General features: G+C 35.2%; 1 protein-coding gene across 1 annotated transcript; it reads right to left on the bottom strand.

Annotated features, from left to right (window-relative positions):
- Positions 1 to 190: 190 nt before the first annotated feature.
- On the bottom strand, positions 191 to 20647 carry LOC128994882 (PAN2-PAN3 deadenylation complex subunit PAN3). The gene is made up of 12 exons (XM_054419709.1): positions 20328 to 20647; positions 15959 to 16056; positions 14539 to 14634; positions 11097 to 11544; positions 10496 to 10651; positions 8073 to 8189; positions 7452 to 7620; positions 6446 to 6665; positions 5613 to 5752; positions 3825 to 4016; positions 3116 to 3278; positions 191 to 1187 (listed from the first exon to the last, which is right to left on the bottom strand). The coding sequence occupies exons 2-12, from the start codon at positions 16028 to 16030 to the stop codon at positions 1053 to 1055; spliced, it is 1908 nt and encodes a 635-aa protein (XP_054275684.1). The 5' UTR covers positions 16031 to 16056; positions 20328 to 20647; the 3' UTR covers positions 191 to 1052.
- Positions 20648 to 27871: the final 7224 nt, after the last annotated feature.

Below are 27871 nucleotides of genomic sequence, written 5' to 3'. Positions count from 1 at the left end.
TTAATAGTATTAATTCACAGAAAAAAAAAGCGGAATGTAAAATATAGAAATATCCTGTTTATTGCAATTTGCAGTAGAATAGTCTACAGAACACATTCCAGATTTACTGGAATGGATGGTAAAAATTAGTTGCGGTACCATTTATTTTAAGTTTTCATTTAGAGAATTACAGGGTAAATAAATAACTTAATTGTTGATAAAATATTTATTGAGATTTCTTTATACAAATTTACATGATCACTGCAACTTGTTTCTTAAAGGCTGACTTTGAGCTTTACTTGTCAACACAGAGTTAGGACAAATTATAAGCATGTGTGCTGCGGCATTTTAATAGATAAAGCTATGTTATGTACAATACAGTATACTACTACATTTTAAGTATCACGGTTAAAAGAATCCAGTTAAAACAAGATGTATAAATGTTAAAAGATCTGATAAGTAATAACAGTAAAATAAATATAATCATGTATAACGCTAAAATATAAAAGTAAGTACAACAATCTCTGTGTATTGCAATCAAAGCTCAATAATTCATGACTTGCCGATTGTACAAGTTACCCAGGGAATGTAAAACAGAATCATTCATGGAATGATTACCAGATCACAAGCTTATTTGTGCTGCGACCGTACATAGCACGTGTCGCTGCCGAGTATTTGGCTTCTATTGCTGTCGCACAACCTCGCCGATCCTAACATCTTAACCTAGATTTGTTAAACCAAATCAAAAAGTTCAAACGTATTTCTTAAATCGACCGATTCTCCTCAGCGGACACCAATAACGGCGGAATCCATAAAAAATTATCAAAAAATTTTACGGATCCAGGTAAGTAACGTAAATGTAATAAAATCGTAAAGTAAATTCCTGTATTAAAAATACTTTGTCTTTAGAGACTACCCTAAAACAAAATTTTACTATCTTAAAACTTGATTTGAAACGGCTAAATCAAATCTCCGTTTTTAAACACGACAATTTTTATGATTAAAATCAAGCGAATTCTTACGATTCAGTAGATGACATAATACGTTAACATCTATTACACGTAGGTTGACTATTAGTGATGGGTGGATTTGGAGGGGGCCGGGCCTGCTGCGGAGGACAGCTCTTGGAAGGATTGTTCAAGACAATGTCTCAGCTCAGCGTACGTCACTACCAACACACTCTGCTCATCCCTTGACATCAGACAGATCTGTGAATAGAACAGACAGTGTAAAAACAGGTGGGGTAGGCAATGTGCGAGTAGGCTGTTATAAAACTTGGGCTAACGCTAACCTACAAGCAATTGGTAATAAAAAATGCTTTAGTAACTTTTTATTTTGTAGGCCTAACCCATTGTAGCATTTCTGCAACTAAAATAAAAACTGTTTTTAGAATATGGTGGGTTAACAAAAAATCGGCTCCGGGTTATCCGAAACGGCTCTCCCCCCTTTATTTCGGTTAACCAGGGTTCTACTGTAAACAAAGTTTAGGAAACTGCCAAGCATCCAGTTGTGTCACCTGTTTTGGTTTAGATGTTAGTACTCTGTTAATTTCTTATGCTGTATATTTATGGTCATACCATCGCAGGCGAAGCTGAGGGTACAAGCTAGTGTTTTTAGAAGGAGTAGGTTACAACTTACAAGTAAGTAAGGAAATAGCTATAGACACTCTCAAGCATTGCAGAAGAAAACTTACCTTAATATTTGTCTGTAACTCATCCATAAACAGGGATACATTATTTAATTTATTGCAAAACACAGGTTTTCACGGTAATTTTATTCATTAAGCATACATTGTTCAGTTTTGGTAGAAAGTAGTCCTATCTGTTTGAGAAAAAACATGCACAGCCCTACAGACTTTTAAAATCATAAGTCACTCAAAAGCCTTTGCTCATTGTTACCTATCCTCAGATGGAAGAGAACATAATATTTATTTACATTTCAAGCTAACCGATCAGAGCGCAGCTAACGTGGTGTAAACAAGAAATAGGCCCTACTGTCGGGGAAAAAAGTTTAGACACTCGAGTTTGGAGCTCTACAGAAAAGTAACCAACTAACTTAGAAAAACACGTAGTATATATAAATTTTCGTTGTTTTATTCTACATATTCCTGTGAAAACAAACATTTTTTAGCTCTTTTAGGAAATTTTTTAAGTCAGTCGTAAGGTAAAAACTGCCTGTTTTTAGAGTGCCAAAAACCATCTTATGATTTTGAAAATTCGCACAATGTAAACTAAACGGCAGAACTTTATCAAACTTTAATACAATATGGACACATATATAATGAATTAATTTGTGTAGTTTCAGAATTTTTATTCAACCCAAAAAGTTTTTGTTGTAACTTTTGTAAATTAACTTTTTCTCAAAAACGGCAAACGCTAGAAAAAAATTTAAAAGCTTGTTTTGGAGGTGATTGGTTTTGTATTAGAAATATTGATACTGCTCAACCAAATTGTTACGCATATTATTTATATAAGTTAACATTCAATTTGGATAGTGCAGAGGCCGAATACGGCACTTCCAGACCGCCACCGGCTCTGACTGGGCGCATACTCCGTACAGTGTTGCCAAATTGAACACCTGGACACTGAGCAGCGATGGGCTGCGAACTGTTGAGTCAAAACTGAACAGCAGTTATTATTAATTATTAACCATTTCCCATCACCTTTTCTAATGAGGGCTTTGGACCTCCATCGTCACTCCCACACTTCTAAAAAAAAAAAAACATATAGCACTGACAATCATTGCATATTCCGAATCTGACAATTTAGATTTAGCACCTATATTTGGGATGGTAATACTTTCGACCCTTTGGAAGAATGTAAGACATGATATTTCATGTGAGTCAGTCAGTGACACACACTGCGTGAATCACCTTACGCTCGGTCAAGGTCCATCGTGGCAATACTGCTCTGGATTCCTGAGCGGGCGATGGCGTCTGCACCCCTTGCAGGCGCGAGATCATCCAGTTTTTTGTTAATTTATATAAATAACATGCGTCCGCGCCCTTCCTCACCTAACCCAACATAACAATGCTTTTCCCAACCTCATTTACATGAAATTCATTTGCATATGGAGAATTGTAATGGTGGCAGCCCCCTACATGAAAGCAGTGAACAGTGAGCAGCCTATAACCGACCTTCTCTTGAGATCCACTCTCCAGTTTGTTGAGACAATGTACGACATGAGCCATGTCTAGCCAGGGTCTGCCGTCCTCTGTCACCTGATGAAACACGTAGTCCCTGAACAGCTTCAACATGTAGCGATCACCTGTCTCAGCCCAGGTGGGGTCTAGGCTCAGTCTGTAGACAAGATACACATCATATAAACCAATGTTGCAGACTACCATGATCTGATAAGACTCTTTGTACCTTCCCGTTCAAAAAGGGAGACCTGTTAGGCAGTGTTTTGAGAGTGTATTTATTGAGATAAATACATTAGTAGTGGTAACTGCAACAGTACATCCGACCAATTCAGGCAAAACAAACTTAATGTAGTTTTTAAACAGTTAATTTTGCTCCGAGTAAATTAGAGCACAAAAAGTAATTAGTTAGATTAGACACGAGCCAAAGTAAAAAATTGGTTTTAAAGCTTAATAAGGATTTTTTATAAATCGCCAACAATTTGATAATCCAATCTAAAAAAATAACTTTTCTTGTACCCTATACCTCCCCCACATTTAGTATTTAGAGACAACACATCTTTGTTTAATAAATTTTATCAGATACCTGTCATAAAAAAACTGATAAAGGCTTGGAGTAAAGCCCTAGGCTGATAAATCAAATCGGTCCAGGAATATTTTACTTAATGAAGGGCCATTCAGATGGATAGTTTGGCTCGTTACTTACTCAGGTCTCTCGTTGATGGAGGCGAGCTTGACCAGTAGACGACACAGTCGGCCGTTGTCAACCTCCTTGCTGAGGTCATGTTCCAACACGTCGCACTGCAGTTGAGTAGCGTCCAGGTGTGTATAGTAGCGCGCACCAATCATGGGCATCAGGTCCACCACACTGCGACGTGTGGTCGTCGATAGCAGGAAACTGTCAACAACCAACCAGCCCCCCTTACACTATACGAATCTAACAAGAAAATGAACATTTCGTCCCAGAGCAATTTATGCTTACCAAACATTTTGTTTTGGGGAGCTAAACTACGCAAATGATCAACACCAAACTATCTACGGTTTATGACAACTAAATGATGACCAGTTTACCTGATTTGTCTACAGTACACATACATTTACATAATACCAGTGCTCACACACATTGAAGCGAAACTCCTGATGCAACCAACTTCGCCCCTACTAACCTTCTACCTAAACTGTTGCGTTTTTGGCGTTTGTTTTCATAACTGTTGCAGACTAGATAACGGCTGATGAATATCATTCACTAACTAACAATCTCGAATGAATTTGAGTATATTTCCGAAATGTTTATATAAATAGGTTTGGGGTGCTACTATGAACCTATTGATTTTTTTAAGAAATGTTTTAGGCTAGATATAGATTTGTCTATTAAATGAAAGTTTTACTTTTAACTTGCATTGATTGAACCAGGTAAATGGTTCTTTGTAAAGGAATAGTGCTGGATCAAATTAATCACTCTAGCAATAGGTGATAGGTTAACTAGGGATACAAATAAATTTTACACAGTGCAAAGTTTCTTGTGAATACAAACTCCTAGGCTTTGATGTTCAAGTAAATTCTCTTGTAAATTCAAGTAATTCTCTTGCTAAACCTCAACTCTTAAAAATACCTCATTGATAAGCTACAAAAGTAAACACGTGAACCAATTAAAGAAATTTGTTATATTAAATGAGTGTTTAACTTAAGAGAAAGAGCAGCTTTTAGTGAAACTAATCCAGACTCAAGTATAAGTACAACACAGAGTGCCGTTTAACAATCTGTTACTCACGCTCCCGCCAACTTGGAAGTACAGATTAGTAAATTCACAATGGAGACACCCGTACTTGATGTAGAGATGATCATGGCAATGTAAGCGTGCTGCAAGGTTCAGTTTACCTGTATTTAAGTGTTTAATACAAGTCCTCCATACACACTGCCCGTGGGGAACATCAACATCGGCAAACTTCTTTCTCAAACCATCTTCGTTCTAACGGAGCACAACAATGTCAGAACAAACAAATAATTTTACTGTAAATTTATCCACTGTTTATTTACCGTTTGTATGTTAAATAATATTTTTACAAATCTTTAATCTTTTGATTAAATTCTTTTAATTAATAAATTTACTGCGGGTAGGCTTTATGCAGTGATTGCTTAACCAATTTTATTGCAAGTTTGGAACTAATAATGACATTTTTTTATTATTAAACTATAGGTCATCTACACATAATTAAGAAACTTAGTAATCTGTGGTTTACCACTTACAGGTGTAATCAATCAGAAAAATATAACAGATGAAATTAGCTGAGCCATTTCAATAACAACTATTGTATATTGGTAAGCCATAAAACTTTCTTGTATAGACATCCCACTCCGATTGTTAGAAATAATACTTAGACCTACCATAGCTTGATATTGGGTCTAGTACTATTATCACAACATGTAAAATTCAAATAGGTCCATCTATAGTTTTGGTGTACTTCTAAGCCTGTTTCTACAAGATGGCACTCACATAATGAGGTGGCGTAGGTCCGAGGAGTATGTTCGGCCCATCAGTTCCAGTGATGTTGTGATGTTATCTCTCTGTACGGCCAGTAAGGAGCGACAAGCCAGCGCTAGCAGCAACTTGCCAAGAGCAGTCATGTCTTCTTGCTGCAATGTCAATATATTTATTTAATAATTATTTTCACTGTACAGTTTAAACAATAATTTGATTCGGGTTTTACGACAAACCATCAAAACCTTTTTAAAATTACACCCAAACATATAAATAAATGTCCCTTATCACATAATATAGTCATAGTATTTTAAACGTAATTTAGTTGAGAAACCTAATTGTGTCATACATAAAAAGGATTTATATTATATTGATTTAAATTTTAAGTTTCAATCAACCAAGGAACTCTAGGATGTCCCAAATAAGAGTTATTGTTGTGATTTCTTTTTAAATGTCTTTCTTCTGCTGCTTAAGGTGGTTTAGAAGATATCTTGCATCTGATGAAGCCTAGCTTCTCTTCTGTTAATGAAAGATGATGTATCAGTAGTGCAAAGTTGTAAGCATTTCTAGTGGTATACATACGTGTTTTGTTCCTAATCTTGCAGGGATGAATATGGACTTTCCAAAGCAATAAACTTAAAAGTTTGTATAACATCAACACAGTGAGTATCTTCAGTTGAGGAAAATCAAGAACAGCGGTTCTACAGAATTCAAGAGGTTGTAGTCCCGCCAGGACCTGAAGTACTTATTTTTGTGCTACCAGGATATGTTAAATGTGTAAGTGAGAAGAGCCACAATGATCATGTTAGGTCAATAGGCAAACAATGTATTACAGGGGTTAAGGTCACCTGGTGATGTGAGATGACCGCTGCGTTATTGGCTGTGTTGACGTCAAAGGTGAGAACGTCAGCTACAGCACAGAAACTGACACGTAGACGGTTGCGGCCCGTGAGCAACACCTTGCTAGGCCCCAGTGTGCGACAAGCGAGTCCGGCCGCATGTATAGCACGCAACGCTCCTGTCAGCTGGATCACATAACTCCACAGAACATTCTCCGGTAATAGTGACCTGAGAACAGGATTGTCCATGAAACAATTACTCGTTTTATACAATATACTTTCATTATGTTTCTTGACAGAAAATATCTAAACATAACGACAAAGTGTCGCTCTAACTAATCCAGATTAATAATTACAGATTATGTTAGATAATAAATTAGCGATTGGTTCAATAGGCTACTATAAATAAATGCGTTTAGGAGTTACAAAGGAAAACAAAGCTGGGCCTTGAGAGAAATTAAGGTGTATTATTAACTATGGTTGTGCGAAGAGACAATTAGATTAAGTTCAAAAAATATAGTACAGATTAAAAATTTTGATAGAATAAAGGAAAGCTGCTTTTTAGATTGGAAAACCCACCAATCAGCTAGTGATTACTGAATTAATTATTTCTAATTCTGCATTTCAGCGTCATGTTGTACAGCTAACAAATACTTTTTTAACATGAAAATTTCCTCATGATGTTGTCTTAGCTTGAAAATATTCTCATAATGCTAATATGAGAAGCCAGGTATTTTTACAGATATACAAACAAATACCTTGCAGAAAGGATATCTGTACTAACAATCTGAATTATTAGAGTTTTATTTATATATAATACTGAAAATAGGCAACTTGACATCGATTCTTTAAAAAACTTGAAAGATCTACAACCAGTTGATTTCAGGATCACTTTATTAAGTAGATATAACTATCCAACATGTATTTTTTGACCACCCTGTAAAATCTTATCTACTCTACTAAACCAATACTAAACTCTACTATATCCCCTCTACACTTTGAAGCAAGACTGTACCCATGCTGTTGTTGGTGGCGCAAAAGCTGATTCTTGTGATGACTGTAGGGCCGGGGAGCATTGGGGTTGGACGAGAAGTGATCCGTGTAGCCGTTGAGTGGCTCGCCCTGGAAGTGACGAGACAACAGCGTCTCAGAATCCGGGTGATAGTCATACACAAAGACCATGGCTGAAACAACACAGAATAGATTGAAGTTTTAGTTGTAGCTATATGGCTGGATAAGGGGGTTTTGGAACATTTTTGGAGTATTAATCTAGCTTGCCAAAGAAAATAATATGAGCCCAAGGGTATACAGATACAAAAAAAGTAGCATTATTTAACACTGACACTTTGTCTTACCATAGCATTTCTTCACAGGAAGGATATTTTTTTTAATACAGTTTTAATAACTAGTTTGATTGGTTATCTCCTTAAATGAATAATACTTAAACAACCTTTCCATCAAAATTTTTCTTTCGCTTACTAAAGGGATTAATGCTGTGATTAGTTTTTTTTTTTTTTTTTTTTTTTTTTTTTTTTTATTGAAGTAGTAGCATTGAAAGTAAATTAAGTACCTACATAGAATGATATTATCTAATTTAAGTCAGGTTATAAATAGAAGATCAATTATAAAAACCTACACTGATCCCCAAAAGCCTTGGTGGTGAAAACTTCTCTGAGCTGGATGACGTTAGGACTTGAAAGTTTTTTCCACATGTCCACGATCATACTGCACTTTGTATTGTTCAGCCGGTAACCTGTTAAACAAAAAGGATGGGTAAACTACACGTCTTGTTCAATAAAATATATTGTCTTTCTTTAAACTTTGACTCTGTTAATGCAATAAACAACAAAATTACTTTGCTACGTATTTCCAAAGAAATACTGTAGTGCCTGCATCTCACTTTATCGATTTCAAAAAAGTCTTGCGGCGATGCCTTAAGATAAGAATAAGAATAAGAATATATTTATTTCCAAAATTACAAAATTACAATAATTACAATCGTGGCTGTAAAGCAAAGTACAAGGGAAAAAAAATCCCCACAAAGACTGTACATCTGCGTGTGGGGAGAGTCTTCTCCGTCGCTCACCACTTCACAGACAAGATAACAAAATAAACAAATAATTACTTAAATAAAAAGAAGTATTTTTTTTGCCATATTGTTGGCAAAAAAAGACTGAACATGAACAAGATGAGTTGCCGCATGTGTCTCCTGTGATAAAACTGGCCAATTTTCCAGTATTATATTGGTTAATTGTAATTTAGTCAGGTGTTTGTATAAGTGCTTTACTATGATAGCGGATCCAACCAAATCTGATAGATGACTTCACACTTGATGATGGACTCTAGAAGTCCGAAACTATAATAGTGTATGCCTACTACTGCAAAGGATCACTCGACGAAAAAAGGTAACATAAACATTTGGATACAATTTTGTTATACAGAGGCTACTAGCCTACACCATGTGACAAGTAGTTGCTTGAAAATTGGATCTTTTCAGTGAAATCATCAATAACACTTTTTTTTGTCTTCCGTTTATCCACAGCCACCTCTAATACAAGGCCGCGACGTTCGAACTGGCAACGCCGCAATCACACCCCCTCTGCGTCCGTCTTCACACGCGCTAGGCCATGAACATCAATGAGAGTATTGCTGCTCTGTATCAATGAATGAAAGTATTTAAATACGTAATAACATATTTTAGTAGATTTTAAGGTATGGTAAAATAGACAAAATTGTAATATAGGTTGTTTATTTAGTGAAAAATTGCAACATACCGCAATATGTCTAAAACTAAAAATATACAAACATAATGTTTTTGGTTGCATTTACCGTATTGTAAGTAAGATGAATGTGGAAATATAGATGAACTTTAAATATTTCCTTTGTTAATTTGATAATCTACACTATTATATAACAATCTCATGGTGTCTGTATATATGTGTATTATTCAACATAGTAAAAACTAATAGACAGACTGTGCTTAAATTTTACAAAATAAAGCTACTATACCAAGAATGGTTATACAGTAGGACTAACTTATTGCCACTTCAATATTTGTAGAGACTTTGGGATTTGCAGAGACTAACATCTAACAATTCGTTCAAATAAAATTAATTTTAAATTTTTAATAGGAATATTAGTTTTAGTCTACCTGAGGAAACCATACGTTAGCGACAACAAAATTTGAAGATTTCATTTTGAAGGCATACTGACTAAATAATTTATTTTCTTTGAATAATTACTAAGAAAAACGTTTGCCATTTTGTAAACGATTTCAAAAGCTAGGCCTCCATATGGCTTTCCACAATATTAATAGAATTTTTTATCACATCAACATTCAGACTGGATTCGGAGACTATGATGCTTTTATTGTTAGATGGTGCAGTAGGTTACATATTTTTTTACTAGTAGGCCTACTTAACAGAAACACCGGCTTAAATTTCTTTGAAGTGGCATTTATTTAAGTTATTTTAATCACTTAACAACAGCATTTATCAATAAGATAGACAAATAAATAAGGAAAAAGTACGGTATTACTACCTAAAACTTGCTTCTCGTGTCTATATTTACACGAATCATTGTCTTATTCTTACATTTTTTTACAAATTTAATCTAAGCTCATATTCGTGAAAAATGTTTCACACAAAAACGAGAATATTTTTAAGATGTCTAATTTGATCGAAGAATATCAGAAAGCAATTGTTGCTTACGCGGTGGATCAAGTAGAATCTTAGAACACTGTATGTATTATTCATTTTTAATTGAGCTATCGTAATTATTCTTGCATCCAGGCACATCACATCTATCTGGCATGCTGTAGTAAGAAGTTTAACGTCATTACTAATGATTAAAGGTAGTAGAAACGCGATTATGTACGTAGAGTACGCGACTCCTCCATTCACTGTAATGGTAAAACGACCGAACGCCAAGACACTGATGCGACGTTGCCGCTTTTCACTCGCCGCGGCCTTGTATTAGAGGTGGCTGTGGTTTATCCCAATCTATTATTGTTTATTTTGTATTAGCAATATCCCATGGAGAAGGATGACAAAGTGTTACCATGGATTCTGCGCAAGCAGTAGCGGATGCCAGTCTTGACGTGGGTAGCCTTGTAGGTGGATGTCTGGTAGTTGATCATCTGAGGCTTGTGTAGTGTGGAAGGCAGAGCTTCTAGAGGCACCAGCTCGTGGTAGTTGTCCACCTCAGTAGGCAAGTCTAGAAAACAACACTCCCTTAGACAACTGTTTAACCGTGTTCAACAATGTGAATCCAATTATTGTCTTCAATGTTCTCACATGTTTGCAAGCAACCATGCATATAGTTAGTTGCATCTTTAAATATTGAAGAGTACGCTAAACCATTTGAGCTCCAATAGTTAAAATAATGGGCGCAAAGCACTGACAAAACCAAACTCATAATTTTCAATGAGAATGCAAAGTTGCACGACGGAAATTCAAACCTAAGATGAGGCGTAACCTGGGAGTTGAGGTTGGAACTAATACAATTAAGAAGCATGATTGATGGCTGGAAAGTAGTATTGTGCATTCAAATCCAGTCTCAGTCAGGTCTAGTGACTCATGAGGAGTGAGAATCAGATGGAGCTTAATTTTGCTACTTTTACTAAATACTGGTATTTTCAGCAGGCTGAAAATAAACAGACCTGGGAATGCGGCAGGATCGGGCTGAGCGAGTGTGACGGCGTTCTTGTGCAACATCTCCGCACGCAGGTCCTCAGCCATGTAGAACTGCGCCTCCAGCTGTGCCTTGGCAGTGCTGACGTGTGGCGGAGTGCCAGTGTACATGGCCACCCCTGCAGCCACTCCCGTCTCCTCCACACCCCCCACCACCACTCCCTCCTCGCCCTCCGCTGGCGTGGGAGCCTGATAGAAGTACATGGTGCCACCCACAGTCTCCTGGTATGTGGCAGTCTTGTCTAGCAGAGGTGTGGGTGAGCAGTTGAGCATGGGAGCGTGAGGTGCAGGGTGAGGTGTGGCTGGGGGTGAGGAGTGAGGCGTGGAGGGAGACTCTACAAGACTGGTGCGGCTGGAGAACGGCATGTTGGGCGACCCACTGGCATTGCGGGGAATAAACTCGTGCGTCTGCACAACCTGTGAGACAACAGTAAGATTTGTAATTGTGTTGTGGACTCTTTGACAATTTGGAAACAGATACTATCTAATACTGATTAAATATAATTATTGTCATAGTTAAAATTTAAGCCTTGATAGCCTATGTTCTGTATGACAACAGCAAAGACACTTTTTATTTAGAATAATTTGTTGGAAAAAATGGAAGCAAAAAAAATTATGAATAATAAATAATAAAGTGAACAAAAACTGCTAATGAACAAATTAAACTCTAAAATACTCCCGCCGCATCAAATCTGTACACTAAGCAAATTTCAATTTGCCTAAAATTGGATTCATACTCATAGATAGATCATAGATAGATCACATCATTCATTCATAACAATAGATTTATCAAGCACGATATTAGTGCTGCTATGGGGAAGTTAAAAGTGTTTTTTTGATAAAATGTTAATAGTAGGGTGAAATAAATTTGCCAAATTTGATCAGGCATATATCCATTAACAAGGAAAGTACAATAGTTTACTTAATTTACATTTAGAATAACATGGGAATTTTAAATTTAAAATTTTTTGAATTTTCTTCATAGCCAATGACCGTACAAGAACACTTCAATATACTAAATTATTTGTTTTCAAAATAGTTATGAGAGAAGGTGGAATATTTTAAGTTTTAAGGGTCAAAAATGGGGAAAACCCCAATTTTTACCCCCTGAAATCAACTATAAAACCATGTTGCCATGGTCCGATCAAGCTGGTTTGCAAACTCATTAAAGTTCATCCCGCCCTACACCTTTAACCAAAATTTCATGAAAAATCTGACCAAAATTACCCTAGTTTTCACGTTCATGGACACACACATACATATCTCAGATATTTAAAAAATTTGGTTTTCCTTTTCCGAGTTCGTTTGGCTCTTCTACTCGACCGATTTTCATGATTGAGGTCTCAAATTGAAGGTATACACACACAGAGTTCACATCAAGCATCAGCATATATTAATCTACAGTCCCACTTGGCTTACACGTAAAGAAAATTTGCTCCCCATGTATTTCTTATGGGAGTTAAATTTGGCTTTTTTTCTTTTCCGAGTTCGTTTGGCTCTTCTACCCGAAAGATTTTCATGATTGAGGTCTCAAATTGAAGGTATGCACACATAGATTTCACTTCAAGCATCGGCATACATTTATTTACAGTCCCACTTGGCTTATACGTAAACAAAATTTTGATTGATAAGACCATAATGCTAGAAGTAAAAGTCATCACATCCCAACATCGGAGGCTAGGATTGATAAAGAAGATCATGGACATGTATCTGTTGTTTTCATTTATGTCTTTGTAAATATTTATGTGTTCAATGTTTGCGCAAATTATACCAAATCGATAATATCTCAAGTAAGAAATGTAAAACTAAAAGATTAGCTAGCCTATGAGACAAAGGACTGACGATAACGTTTCGACGTAGAAACCTAGGTCTCCACTATAAAATAAATTGGATCGTAAGGTAAGCCTTAGATTTAACTATTTTTAATGTGAGCTATTGATTCTTTGAATCATTTAGTTCAAGATTCTGTATTACTCAATCAAAAATCATAAATTTGATTATTTCTCGGATATGACATTTATTTTAAAGCTGTGGAGCAGCATGGGTTCTCTAGTATATATATTATATAATTTGAACAAATACGAATAGTTTTTTACTGTTTTAGCCTCTTGGGACATCAAAATGAAAGAGTAAATCGGTCCCAGGCCTAGTTCTTAAACCATGCCACCTAACAGTAATAGCTACCTACTTCCCTATAGGGAAATTCCCTATTTTCAGATTCAATTTAGTAAAACAGATTAAAAATATCTTACGTCATATTTAGAGCCCTCAAAACTCACCATACTTAAAACAAATTAAAAATAGCTTTATTCACATTGTACATTGATAAATGAATAGTGTAACAATCAAACAATTATAATTTGATATTTTTGTTGCACTAATTAATTAAAAGCTATAGATACAGCTTACACTTCTGCATCACTACAACTGATTGTGTCTGTTTCAACGACCTGCCCTACTTAAGGCAAAAACTTTGTGCTGGTCAGCAGATTGTTTTTACAACTGACGTTTAGTCTACTCAACATTTCTAAACACATTCCCTCTACAGTCTAGTGATAGCCTACATACCACCACACTTTTATGCTATTTATCATTACCATTTGAACGTTACATTTCATTTGTAAGTCAAAATGTCAGTAAACTTTTATGAAAATCCAGGTGTTAAGATGCTCACAAGACAATCACTAAAATGTCTTGATAGAAAAAAGTCTGTAAAAATAAGGGATGTATTGTAAAATTCTTTGGTTATCAACATTTCCTAACAACAAACAAACTTGTCACTTCCCACTCCTATTTTAAATAGTATAAGTCACAATAGTAAACTAGCAGTTTGAACTTCACTAATGATTATATTTTAGACATAACAATATTAAGAGTAAAATAATAGTAGGAATGTAATAAAAAAATGTATGTGCTCTAATTTAAAAAATAAATAAAAAATACCTTAGCAAACCTGTAGAGTAAGCAAATTTCTTTCCCTAAAACATGACAGATTTATTCCCTATTTAAATAACATTATGTTTAACAAGGAATGTTAGTGTTTATGGCAAAATACTAATAGCTTAGTGTGAAATAACTAAATTTACCAAATTTGACCAAAATATACCGGTATCAATAAACCCTGGGTCCCAGTCTTACCATGAGATCTAAGGTAATAGTGTATTCCCTATATGGGAAATCCACTATAAAAACAACATTTACATAGCTAGTTTACTAGTGTAACTTACTGTATTATTTAAAATATATAAAATCTATGAATGAATAAAATGTCCCATTATACATCTAAGGTGATTCGAAATAAGCAAATAAACTTTTTCTATAATAGTTATCAATAAATTTATGAAAAAAGACAATTGACATAGCATAATATTTAGAACTAACCATCTCTACCATACCTTAAGCCTAACATACCTTTTTAAGAGACAGCGGGTCAATAGAAAGACTTGAAATATTTTTTGTCAGGTTCTGAGCAATAACAGCCACTGGAGGCCCTTCACTTTGTCTTTTCTGAAATTAACAAAATATGTCACATTGAGAGAAAATGAAGTTTTACCAGTAGCGTTATATCACAAATTAAACATTCAAAAATGCAATTATTAAAACTGAAAGGCCTACTTTCAAACAGCTTATTATAAGTAGACCAATGCAAATTGTATTCTTCACAAAGTTACACTTAAGCAATTTAAAAGACGTGAAGATTTTACAAAGCACCGTTGAAGATCTGCTACAACAAAGCATTGGGGGAATACTGTACTCCTCAACTCTCTCCGTCTCTAACAAAAAACGTGAATATACAATGGCTTAGAAACACAAATAAAATTAAAAATGTGCTTCCCAATGGAGGGGGTAGGGCCAACGTAAAAGACAATAATGCTGTTCTTTAGATCTGCTGTATTAAATTATCACACAGCTATTAATTAGGCATACTTTAGAAGGAAAACATTTAATTAAATCACAAAGTGCAGTAACATTCTTTTCGTTAAGTTCAGATAAGTAGTTGAAATTATCCAGGCAGCCAAGCACAATTTACATAGAGGTGCGATGTGTTTATAAATACTTTTAACTCTACGATTTAATTCAGATAAAACTTACAGCCAGCCTATTTAAAAGTAGAAACCAAATTACTTTCAACCCCCTACTTTTATTTTTTGAATTCAATCGATCCACAAGAATCCAACAAAATAGTGTAGTTTAGCAATAAAATCAATTGATAATGTTGGTAGGTATGCCTACATAAAATACCGTAGTTATTTTACCCTATTTTTTAAATTTTAGTCAAGTCTTTTTAACTGATCAGATTTAGCCCATTATATGAATCACAAAAAAAAAAAAAAAAAAAAAAAAAACGATGAGCAAAACTCTACAAAACTTACTACCTTTCTTTAACAAAAAAAAACCCCTCTTACAAAATAACTCACACATTTCCACAGTTTAAATAAAGAACCATCAAAACCCCCTTTGAAGTGGGCTTAATAAACAAACTGCTATAATTGCATGGATCAGCTATTGTTAATTTAATTAATTAAATAACTTTGAAAGCATACAAGGTGTAGTAGCCCTTATCTGTTGCCTTTAAAGAATTTGTTCATACCATATGCCTATATTTTTGATTTGGTTAATAGACTTAAACGATGACCACAAATTTGATTGAATCACTTTAATAATATACGTGTTTGACACAGATAAATTACAATTTAGGCGAAGTTAAACTTTGTTTTGGTAGAATGAGAAAATAATTTTAGTTTACATAATTCTGTCACTTTAACAAATTACCAACCTACATTAGGTTAGTTACCAAATACTGTTAACCAAAATTGTGGTTTCTTCTTACCATATATGTAGCAAGTTTTGACTCCTGAGGGACTCCATTTACTTGAGTGTATGGCAGGAACATTGGATCCATGGTAAATAAAATTATAGTGTATAGCCCTGTAACCAAAAACGCATTCATTATTATTATCACAAGGTTGGCGAGGCATTCAAGGCGCGTAACACAGTTAACCTCACATCGTGCAACCTAAGCAGTGCAGTCAGTTGTGTCCAACCACATCCTACTGGTTAGGAAGTTAAAGAGTAATTGAATACCTTTTCCTTCATTAGGCCTACCTTACCTTTTTCTTCACCAAGACCAGCTTTGCCGGATAGGTCGTGTCTTTAAAAATAAAAACTCACTCATACTATGCTATTTGCGTAGCTTTTGTACGACTCTCCTTTCAACCTCTTCTTATTTCATTCTATTTCTCACTGTGTACAATTCCAGCATTAATTTTACTTTCAACGGATACAATTTTTTTGTCTTCATTCTTAAGTGTTTCACAACAGGGAAAGTGATTTCGTGGCTTGTCGGAGTTTCGTAGTTGCTATAAAGCCTCTAGAGACCAATTTTGTTTTGTCAGTTTGTTGCCAGCCTGGATGTGGCTGTCAACTTCATTTTGGCTGTCCGACGTCACGTCGTCTGTCAAATCACGTCACATCCTGTCCAGCAAAACGATTTACAGAATCTGATGCCTATTCTGAGAAGATTAGTTTTGCCAACTTCAATGCAAATTGGCTGTGTCAGTGAGTTTGAGGTCTTAGTTAGTAGTTTTTAGCGGTACTGTAAATTTACTATGAGCCAGTGATGTTGAGGTCCTAGTTGGTAGAGTCTTTTTCAGTAAATTAAACATTTTAATCAACATTTTCTGTAGCCTATGTATATCACAGTCAGACAATGACTTGTTCACCTCTGTTCGATCCTGAGAAGTCAATAGCTTTTTGTTGAAACTGGACCCAGCTGTTCCTGATCATTGGGCTTTAAATAAATGATCCTGGATAATGAAACCGCTTATCTTGGTCAAATAACCAAGCTACACAGATTATCTCACACCATTCTACACTCATCCTTCACTCATATTTGGATTAAAATACGCACAAGTTGGCATCTCCATCTCAATTAGGTAATTGATGATTGATCACAGAACCACATCACCATCTCTTCAATTGTCTTTATTGTATTGTGTATCACACTGTCTACGTTGACCCATCGACCATGAAAAGGGCTAAATAACATTATTGTTTACTGCTTTATTGCACTGCCTGCACTGTACTTACTTTAGAACAACTGAATCTTTAGGCAGCAGGTGGTCTTTATTGAGGGGGCAAAACCCTTATAGCTTAGGAGTCTAGTAACGGCCTGTCATTCAGTATCAAACTTAGGTTAGAAGTTATTTGTTGGAATGATATTCGGTCTCATATCAGACTCTAAAATCACAAAAAGGCTGGTGTTGACATTTTGACGTTTGTGTTCCAAGAAACCAACTAGCAAGGAATCAAAGAAACACACTACGACCCAACCAAGGCAGCCGTCAAATGGCAAATGACTGCTGAGAGCACTGCTGGAAGGAGGGTAGCGTCAGTGAAGGGCGTGGGAAGTGGGAAGCTAAAAATAACTCGCCCTCCGGCAAATTTACGTGCGATAAGTTACCCATCTTAATTCTATTAATTGTAAACAGGTTAATTATATTACCGGTTGTTCATTGTAAATTTCTGTTTTGCTCTCACCAGGCCTGCCTATTTTAATCAGGCTAAGTTAATTTGGAAGAATAAGTCAATACAAAAATATATAGCATAACAAAGAAAAGTCCTTGTAAAAATTTGCATTAAATGCCGTATTAAATAAAACTGGTTTTTGTGGTTAATATGCATTTTAAGGGTCTGCAACCAATTTCTTATTTTTTTATTCCAGGCCTACTCAAAATGCAATGTTGATTCTAAGTTTTGTTATAAATTGTAATGTTCTGGTAACATTAAGTTATTTGAATGATCAAAGTCGAAAGACATCTTGTTTACAATATTATTAGGCCTACGTTCCAATATTTTTAATGATATCTTAAGTTCTAGTTAGATAAGATTATTATAGGCATAGGCTAGCCTTTTAGGAAAAAAAAAATTGTTTGTCAATAAAACCTCAGTAAAAAGCCATTTTTATGATGACTGTTTTGTAGTTCAACTGAAAAATATCATCAAAACAGTCTGTGACTAACTTAAGCTGCTACCAAATAAGTAAACACATTGACTTCATTGTAGCGCCATCTGTTAGCCAGTTATTGTTGATGTCAGCTTAACTGAAATAGGTAGCGGTTTTTACTCAAGTCTCCAAGCACAAATATAGCCAAGGCGGCTAGAGCGTGTGTCACTTTGCCAGTGGTATTCGTCTACTCGGGTTTGAGTCCCGTCCTATATGGCAAATTTTTAATTGGTGACTCGAGTGTTTGTAGCGATAAGTTTAAATAAGTTACAACCACTGGGGCATAGTGAGGTATTCATAATCCTTGTTTTAGACATACACCTCAAATCATCAGATTGGGTAAGAATCTTTTAAGTTTAGCTAAGTTAGGCCTAAGTGGTTTTTAAGTTAAGTTATAACCCCAATGGCTGTTTTGCTACTTTTTTGTTCGTGTTGGTAGCTCCTTCTCTCTATATCCCTTAGAGATTTAGAATACATCATAGAACATAGGGTTAAAAAATTAGTAAGTTAATTACATGGCTCAAGTCCTGGAACCTGTTGTAACTTAACAGAGTGTAAGTGCCTAACTTAAATCTACCTAAGTTAGTTTTCACAAAATATGTTAACTTATGTCGAACTGACCAGATGTTTCAACCTGCTTTGGTTAAGTTTTAAGCCCCTGTCACATGGAGCTGGTTCCAGCAGCTAGTTCTCGCTGCGAGAACCGCGCTAGAAGTCCTGTCAGACGAAGCTGGAGAACTAGCGCTACAACTTACAAGTCTGGGGATGTAATTAGATGCAACTACTCCGCAGTTAACAAAAATAATGTTGGTATTAGAAGTGATCAGTCAGTTGATTTTGTCAATGATCAGCCATCATAGAAGTAAAAAGTGCCAGGAAAAAATGAAATAATAATATATTTAGGCACTATTATTTTGTCTACTATGGACATGTAAATTAACTACCGGTAATTAAAATCAAATAAGTTGTGGTAACTTGAACTAGCTTGGATATGGCCTAGTCAGACAGAGCCCGACTGGCGCTAGAGACCACAGCTGGGTGGTCATATGACCTGCTAGTGACTCTTCAAGCGCTTGTAATATTTAACTGTTTCTAAACCCTCCAGCTGCTGGAGATTATCAGCTCATGTGAGTGTTTCTAGCAGCTGGAGAATCGGCTGCACTTTACTTGACGTCCTACACTCATTCGAATGAAAATATCGATCGATATATCGATTAATCGATTGCTTCGTTCGATATATCGTTTGGTTAGTTAGGTAAGGTTAACCTAACCTAACTAACCAAACGATATATCGAATGAAAAGATCGAATGAAAATATCGAATCGAAAAAAACAATCGAATGAGTGTAGGACGTCAAGTAAAGTGCAGCCGGAGAATCAGTCACACGATGCTGGGAGGTTTTATGCTGGTTCTAGCTGCTAGTTACTAGAGGCGAGAAAACCAGCTCCGTGTGACAGGGGCTTTACTGAAGTATTAATTTTATTTGGCTGCACTTTACTTGACGTCCTACACTCATTCGATTGGTTTTTTCGATTCGATATTTTCATTCGATTATTTCATTCGATATATCGTTTGGTTAGTTAGGTTAGGTTAACCTTACCTAACTAACCAAACGATATCGAATGAAGCAATCGATTAATCGATATATCGATCGATATTTTCATTCTAATGAGTGTAGGACGTCAAGTAAAGTGCAGCCTTTTATTTTTACAGGCCTTCCTTAATGTCACAATAGAATTAAATTAGGCCTAATGCCTAATATACATAAAACAAACTAGTGTGAACCAATTTTTCAATCGCCTTAAGTTATAGGCTATTAAGAATTGTTGGATCTTGCAGTAAATAACTTAATTTAAACTTACTTTTTAAATTTACATACTTAGGCCAGAACTTTTAAATCTGCAATAGGTAGGATTAATTTTATCATTAACATGATGTCATCCATCCCAAACAACAAATGAGATATAATATCAAATTCTGTGCCTGTAAGTATTTTATTATTTTAAGTAGGCTAAGTATACCCTCAGGGCTTGTAAATACAGAATCTGGTATTGGTATTGAACTAGAGGGCTAATAACTATTTGTCCCCGTTTTAACAAAGAAAAGTCATCAGGGATACAAAATAAAGATCTCGTGTTAACTTAAACGTAAAATTTAAGTAATTATTGTTTACGTCAAACCATGATTGATTTACCTGATAGCGAATTTCTTGCTCACATATGAATTTTAGTGACAGGAGTGTAGAATTTTCGACTGTCAACCAAACTGAAGCTCATTCTCTCTGCAGGTCCAATTTTTTCCTAGCAAAAATGCGACACAGAAAAGTTAAAAACACTAATTTTAATACACTTATAACGATTTATGGTAAATAGATCCGACTAGCACGACATAAACCCGATTCAAACAAACTATTTACTAGATACCTGCAGTGTTTATTGATAAAAGAATGACAGTTTTTAATTTCACATTATGTAGGAAGAAGTCTGTGTTCTTTGCACAAAGCACAATACACTATTCCCCCAAAATCCCACTTGATTTGATAGCTGCTGTTTGCTAGCCACAGCCTTTTGAATAGCAAGTTTTTGGTCCAATAGTATACTATAAAATAGATATTTGACAAATTATTCAAACTGCATTATAGATTTATAAAAATTGCTTAGATTGTTACAGACAGATGTTGTTTAGTTAATGCCTTTTAGGGTAGTCACCATGGATCTTCAGTGGTGCAAGTGCAACATTGTTCTTTCGTCAATCACGAAACTTTAGTGTGATTGAAACCTTTAAATAATGAGTCCGTTATTGTTACGCAACGACAGTTTCGTGTTTCGTGTTCACTTCAACATTGGTCGTCGATGTCTTGGCGCCTTTCGTTGTCGAAACGAAATAGGCTACTATTTTAAAGTGGGTAAGTAACATCAGCAATACGGCTTCTGCTCGCAAAATAAAGCCAATTGGGAGGCCTCGTGCAGTTAGAACACCGGGAACTATTGAAAATGTTCGCGAAAGTGCAACTGCAGAATCCTAAACGTTCAGCACGTAAACAGACTGTTGCTTTTAGCAACATCTCTTCCACCCCCTACCTATCAAATAACAATAGCACGGAAACTTATAAAAGACGTAGACGTCATGTAAAAGACATAACCTTATGTCGGAGATTATTACAACTTGTCAATGAAGAAAACCTCCCTTTAAGTTTTGATAACGCAATGTCCGATGAATCACACTTTCAACTGTCAAGTGAAGTGAACAAATAAAATTGTAAATTGTCGGTACCGGTACTGGTAACTGATCAGCCGAAAATCCAAAAGAAATTCATGAACCATGACGCGAGGAGAAAGTGACTGTTTGGTGTGGAATGACTGGCAAGGTTGGGGGATCATCGGGCCGTATTTTCTCAGGGAGGGAAGAACTGTCACTTTCAATTTGGCAATGTTAGGAAATTTAAGGTGCCCCAGTTACGCCTTTTAGGAATCGACACAAAAGCTATCTGGTCTGGTTTCAGCAGGATGGGGATGGTGCTACTTGCCATCATGACCCTCAATGGCTGATTTACGTCACCACCATGAATAAAATGGTGTAAAACCATTTAATATATTAGTTGTATCATTTTCAGTTCCGTTTTAATTCTCCCTCCCTTCACGGTATGAATAGAGGACATTGAAAACCAACCGGTCCGGTATTTATTTTACAAACTTTTAACAAACAAAATTATACATCTAAGCTGTATTGCTGTATTTGACCTATAACTTTATTTTTAACCTTTTCTCGTTGCCATTTTTATTAGAATAGCTTGAAAATGTGCGGATTCATCGCCCATCCGATTTAATATGATTGATTTCATTCAGGATAGAAAGTTATAAAACCTACATAAATTATTGTCTTTCTTTTTAATGAATTTCTCTTAGAAGGGGAGGAAGCCATTACCGTCACTGAAATAGGAAAATAGAAATAAATATGGAAAATAAGAGTAATTTTATAACATATTTTAGTGAAATTTTAATCAGACAAATGGAAATTCGCTTAGTCTATAGATTTGCTGCGGCGGGGGTTAACTGTTTACACACAAAAAAAATAAAAAAACCTCATAAAACTCACGATAAGAGCCTAGGTTGATACGGCAATGATTATAGAATCTTAATTATTCCCTATATCCTTGAACGATTTTTTTTAAAACTAATTATTTCCTGTAAAATATTATTACAGCATTTCACAAATATTAGAACAGACTCAGTATAATAGATCATAAACAAAACAAATGAAGTAACTGAAAGAATCATATACTAATGAAATTCAAATTACATTAACATACAGCGGTTTGACAGCTCCATTTAAGTAATGTTAAATAATGTTTACATTCGGGTTAGTGACATTATTATTTTAAATTTATAATCCTTACCCTCTCTGTTCTAATATTCGTGCAGTATTTAATATGTTTGAACCAGCTGTGTGGAATTATGAAATCAAAATTCATTTGACAGTTAGTTCTGCTTGTTTACATTTTTAAACTTTGTAGGTTTGTTCTTTGTTACCATGGATACCATCAATCAATATTTACTTTTAAATCTTTCACCTCAAATATTTGAAAGCCCACGGGGCAGAGCCCTAGGACAATATCGAAGCGGGAATAGTTCTATATGTATCCTCGGAGCTGTAGCTTCATTTGTGTGCATGCAATTTGAGCCCAGTCGGTTCAGTAGTTTTTGAGATTACCTCATACAAACACACACACACACACACACAGACACCACCTCTTCTTTATAATAGTATAGATTACCTAGGTCTCATGGAACGACCTGGATTTGGACCAATTTAATTATTAACTTTTTCGTCATTAGGCAGCCATTTTTTATGAATGCGTTGCGGGTCTAAGTAGCATTTTTACTCTCTACTCGTATATCCAAGTAGCACACATTGTTGGCCCAACGTTGGGAAATGGTCGGCACGGTTGGCGGATCTTTTAACGCTTTGCCAACGTTGGCCCTACAAAGGAAAGAATTGTTGGGCCTTTTTTGTTGGATTTGAGTATAAAACATCCTAAAACTCATTTTAACAAATAGATTTATTTATAAGAACATAAATGCTATGGCAGCAGAATATAACAGGTTTTGGAGAAAATTTTATCTATAATAAATGTAGTCAGAAGTCAGATGATGTAATCACAACTATCACAACGTTGTGATAGCTGTGATACTAGATACAGTGGGAAAAACTTGATTAACATTATAATAATGCAAATATTTAAAAAAATTAATATTCTTTAACTTATTTGAGCAGATTTTTAATATTTGACCAATTTAAGGGGAAATATTAATTGGGTTAATCATAATACAATCAATTATATTAACATTACTAATCTAATAGTTATTAAAACAATTAATCTACTTGATGCCTTAACAGATTAACAGGATCATATTACTACTAAAATATTTTAAGTATTGCGACCATTGCAACTGTCGGCTACTATTTGACCACTTGAAAACTCTCCATGTTAACAATCACAGATAGCTCAGAGGTAAAGTAAGAGACTCTTAAGGCGAAAGCCCAGGTTCGAGACCCAAAATCAGGTCAATAAATTTTATTCTAGTTTTTTTTTCAAAATTTGTTTTATGAACTATTTAACCAATTTATTCAACTTGTAATTTGCTTTTCATACTAAATCTTTATTATTTTACGTTTAGGTCGATGGAATGGTTGGCCCTTCGTTAAAAATTGGTTGGTTGGCCAACCGTAAGACTTAGTGCCAAAACATACCGATGGCCAACCAGATTGACAGAAACGTTGGGCAAACAATTTTTGCTACTTGGGTAGGGAGCAAAAATCGTTTTTAGCCCCTTAGGAGTAAAAATCAGCTGTTGTAAATTTCTAATGTGGCAATCGTATTGATCAAAATTATTTATCGATTGATTTATTAGGAAAGGTTTTGTACTCAATGGTTTTAGCCTTTGTTGTTGTCGATGCCTCGGCATATAGATGGTATAACGTACTGTAACACAATCGTAATAAAAATAGACAATATGATTGAATCACATACTTTACTAAACAGCTTCTATATTTGCATTAGCGGAATTGAAAACAAAAGCTGGAAGTTGTTTTGAAAAGTTTTCTTTACATAAAAATTTATTTTATTTTCTAGCTTGTTGATTAATAATGCAATATGACAAAAATATAGTTCACTACATGGGCAAAAAGTTTCTTTTTAGTGTTCTAAATATCAAGTGTTCATGAACCCTTTACCGACAATTATGATACATTCCTAGACTATGACAAATAAAATATTACATTTAAAATTTCATAAGCTCACAAGCTATCCGTTTAAGTCTGAAATTGGTCAATAGTCACCATTTTGAAAATAATTCTTAAATTTTACTTATGTTATCTTATTAATTTAACTTTATGTTACTTTGTACTTTAAATCTATGTAAAACTTTGAATTCACCAGAATAAGCCGTTAACAATTAACAAATAAATGGTTTTCACGTCCATCAGTTTGACTATGCCACACTCATCTTGCGAGGCTAGCTTTTTTGTGCTAACCAGCAAGGTAAGGTGAAGGGCAAATTCATAAAACTAAATGGCGGCTATAAAATACATTTTTTTGTAAAATGACAGATTTTTGAGTTATTTAAGAAACAAAATTGTAAATGGCCGCCATTTTGTTTTATGAATTCAGAAAATTGTCATAATTTTGTTGTAGCTTTGTCTAGTTGTCATGAATGTTTCTGCAAAGTTTCAATTTCGTACGTTTAACTATTCTTAAAAAAAAAACAAAAACCAAAAAAATGGCTGCTGTGTGTGTAACCAAAGATTACATTATTATGCTAACGCAAAATAGATATTGCAGCCAAGCCATTTTTGTGATATCAATTTCCATGCGAAGCCTAGCGAATGTCTTCACAACCTAAAACTTCACTGCCGACATGACCAGCTGTCATGTACGTATTTTTTGTTATTGTTTATTGTTATGGTTAACCTTAATTTGTGGTTGTTTGCTTACTTATGTAAGTAACAGGAGGTTTATTAGAAGATGGATTAGAAAGAGTGAAGAAGTGTTAGTATTATGTGTGGTGAATAACTATTGTATTATGATGTGGATATTTTCATGAACAATACCAGGTATTAAGACGAGTGTAGGCTATGTGATAAATGGCAAACACGGCAATAAAAAAAAAAACGGAAATGCCTTCCCGGCACTGCTTTACATTCACGTTTAGTGTGTGAACTGCCTTTTGAACCTAACTGCTTTATAAATAATCTGAGAAGTAAAAAGGAAGCTGTACGAACATGACTAGTTATATACTTTTAACAAACTACGGATGTATACAGTACCAGTTGTCACTCAGCAGTCTGCACTCATTATTACTGCCCCTACAGACGATCACCATCACCGTCTCGCGGCAGCCCCTTCATCACATAGCGATACATTCACTAGTATTTCTACTGTCAATGTCTCATTATCTTAAGAGTCTGCCTAAAAACAGTTATGATGGAGTTCCGAAATATATTATTAACTACCTTCATCATACTATTATGCAATAATTGGTAATTTATTGTCAATTGAAAATAGACGTACGTTGAACGTTGTGGTTTATCAACGAAGACCACTAAGAGGGAAATAAAGTATCCTAGGCTATGTATTTATGGGGTTCAATTTTGGAGAGGGGTGGTTTGCCAATTTCTGCTCCAGGGCACTCCAATCCAAACCAGGCTACGCCAATACAATGTCTTAAAATGTTGATTCAGGAACTTACCATGAATAGCTATACTGGGAAGGCGAACGAAATGCCTGTTGTAAAAAATGTAGTTACAGGCTTCCGGTACAAAGTATTCGACCTATTGTTTAATACAGGGTGTTTTTAAAAGAATGCCGGGATTTTAAATGGTAATTGCTTGGATACTATTCAAGGTAACTAAACGTTGTATACGTCAAATTGAAGCTAAAATAACTAAGTTTTGTTTCCCGTGCAGCAAGGGAGGAAACTTTGACCTTGGTACGCGTATAACAGTTTCGGCGTGATAGGCCGCTATTGTGACTCATATGCCTGACGCCAGTCGCCAGTACGACGTTTGCGGCGCAACAGAAGGCACAGATTGTAATCTGTCGTTCGCAGAGGTTATATCCATTGCAAAATTAAATAAATTTAAATATACTTGATGATAAAGACACTTTTGAAGCTGGTTTAATGAGTTTTGTGGCACCGAAGTGTTTTGAAAAGACATTCACCCGGCCGGCTAAAAACAAACGACATAGTCGAAGAAATCCGACATTTCTGCATCATAAGCCCGAACAATCGATTGCCCGACGAAGTCTTCAGTTTAAAAAACCTAATTTGGTCACTTTATGTTGTTATCTATAAAAGATAGAGTCTTTGTATCGAAAAAAAAACAGTTAAGACATCAGATAAACATGCCGATCGCCCTAAGCGTACAGACTTTGCCAGTTTTACGCTCATTTAAGATTTGATGAAATCTGATTGTTATTATATCATTCCGAATTGTATGAAAGAATGAGAAAAAAACTGTATTCTTTTCCATTCAATTTGACGTTTAAATTGTTTAATTATCTTGAATAGTCCCTGAGCAATGGCCGTTTGAAATCCCGGCATTCTTTTAAAAACACCCTGTATAATGTTTAAAACAGGCCATACCAGTAAATTGGGATGTCGGGTCACTCGGGTTAGTTCACTTTCGTGTGATTGCGAGTGTGTGACTGACCTCCAATTTCCAACCTAAATATCGTTTTTACGTGGTAGATAACCTCTTTAATTTATGTACACTAAAGGTTCCACTGTTCTTAAATTTATTTTATATAGTCGTCAGTTGAAACATTTGTTATATAAAACAATCCAAATCTATATTTTATATCTTATGATCTACATTTTCTTCAAAGCTCAGTTGCAAACGGCACTTACAAAACACCAATAATGTGACGAGATAATACGTAGTTTGAAAACAAATGTAGATCTGTGTAGATAAATGTTCTTCCTACAAACTATGTCTATATTGCTATGTTTAAAAAGGTCAAGTAGCCAGTGAATGGCTATGTAGTAGTTGACTAATCATACATTCCTCATCGTGAGTTATAGTAGCAAGATATTGTGTGTGAGTCTAGAAATCCGGAAGCAAACTTTGTGGTTAAAAATTCCGAAAACAGAGAAGTCGACGAACTCACAAATAGTCACGAATTATTAAAACTTGTAAGATTTATAAATTTTTAAATTGTTAAGGGTTCTCTAAATGTAAAAAAGGTTCTCTATGTTAAAATTCAATGCAGACAAACTAGTATAACATTGTAAGCTTATTATATCACTGTGACTGCAATTTATGAAGATTTTTATTAATTCGTGTTTATATCAGTAAACCTTTAGTATCCTTTAGCTCTTTGTTACGTGGACATTTTAATTTTAAATTAAATAACTGCCATTTTTGTAAAGAGATAATGTTATGGTATATTAATGACAGCTGTGCGCTTTCAAACTAGAGATACGATGACGACGGGTCGGCGAGCGCTTTGCGTACAGGCAAATTAATCCCGAGCACACGAACATTACCAAACCCACCCGAACTTGAATGGTAATGCAGATCGAGACTTGACACAGCGCCTCTGTTGAGGGACCACCCAACTACGTGAAGGTGGCCCCATCCAAAAACGACTTGGCACAAAATTGCCGTAAGGTGCAATATCTATTTTGCGTTAGCATATGTAATCTTTGGTGTAACTAAGGACAATTTAAATATGAT

Source organism: Macrosteles quadrilineatus, unplaced genomic scaffold, assembly GCF_028750875.1.
Source record: "Macrosteles quadrilineatus isolate MER2022 unplaced genomic scaffold, UCM_ALF_1.0 Scaffold_5__1_contigs__length_97177068, whole genome shotgun sequence".
Lineage (NCBI taxonomy): Eukaryota > Metazoa > Arthropoda > Insecta > Hemiptera > Cicadellidae > Macrosteles > Macrosteles quadrilineatus.
The sequence above is the reverse complement of the archived record's forward strand: the minus strand, read 5'-3'. Positions and strand labels throughout refer to the sequence as shown.

Bases quoted from the DNA above. Each gene is read 5' to 3' on its own strand.
- LOC128994882 (XM_054419709.1), bottom strand. From the start codon at position 16,030: ATGGATCCAATGTTCCTGCCATACACTCAAGTAAATGGAGTCCCTCAG. The intron at 11,545-14,538 runs GTATGTTAGGCT...GTTGTCTCACAG, and splicing joins ACCCGCTGTCTCTTAAAAAG to GTTGTGCAGACGCACGAGTT. The intron at 1,188-3,115 runs GTCGGTTATAGG...TTCTATTCACAG, and splicing joins AGAGTGGATCTCAAGAGAAG to ATCTGTCTGATGTCAAGGGA.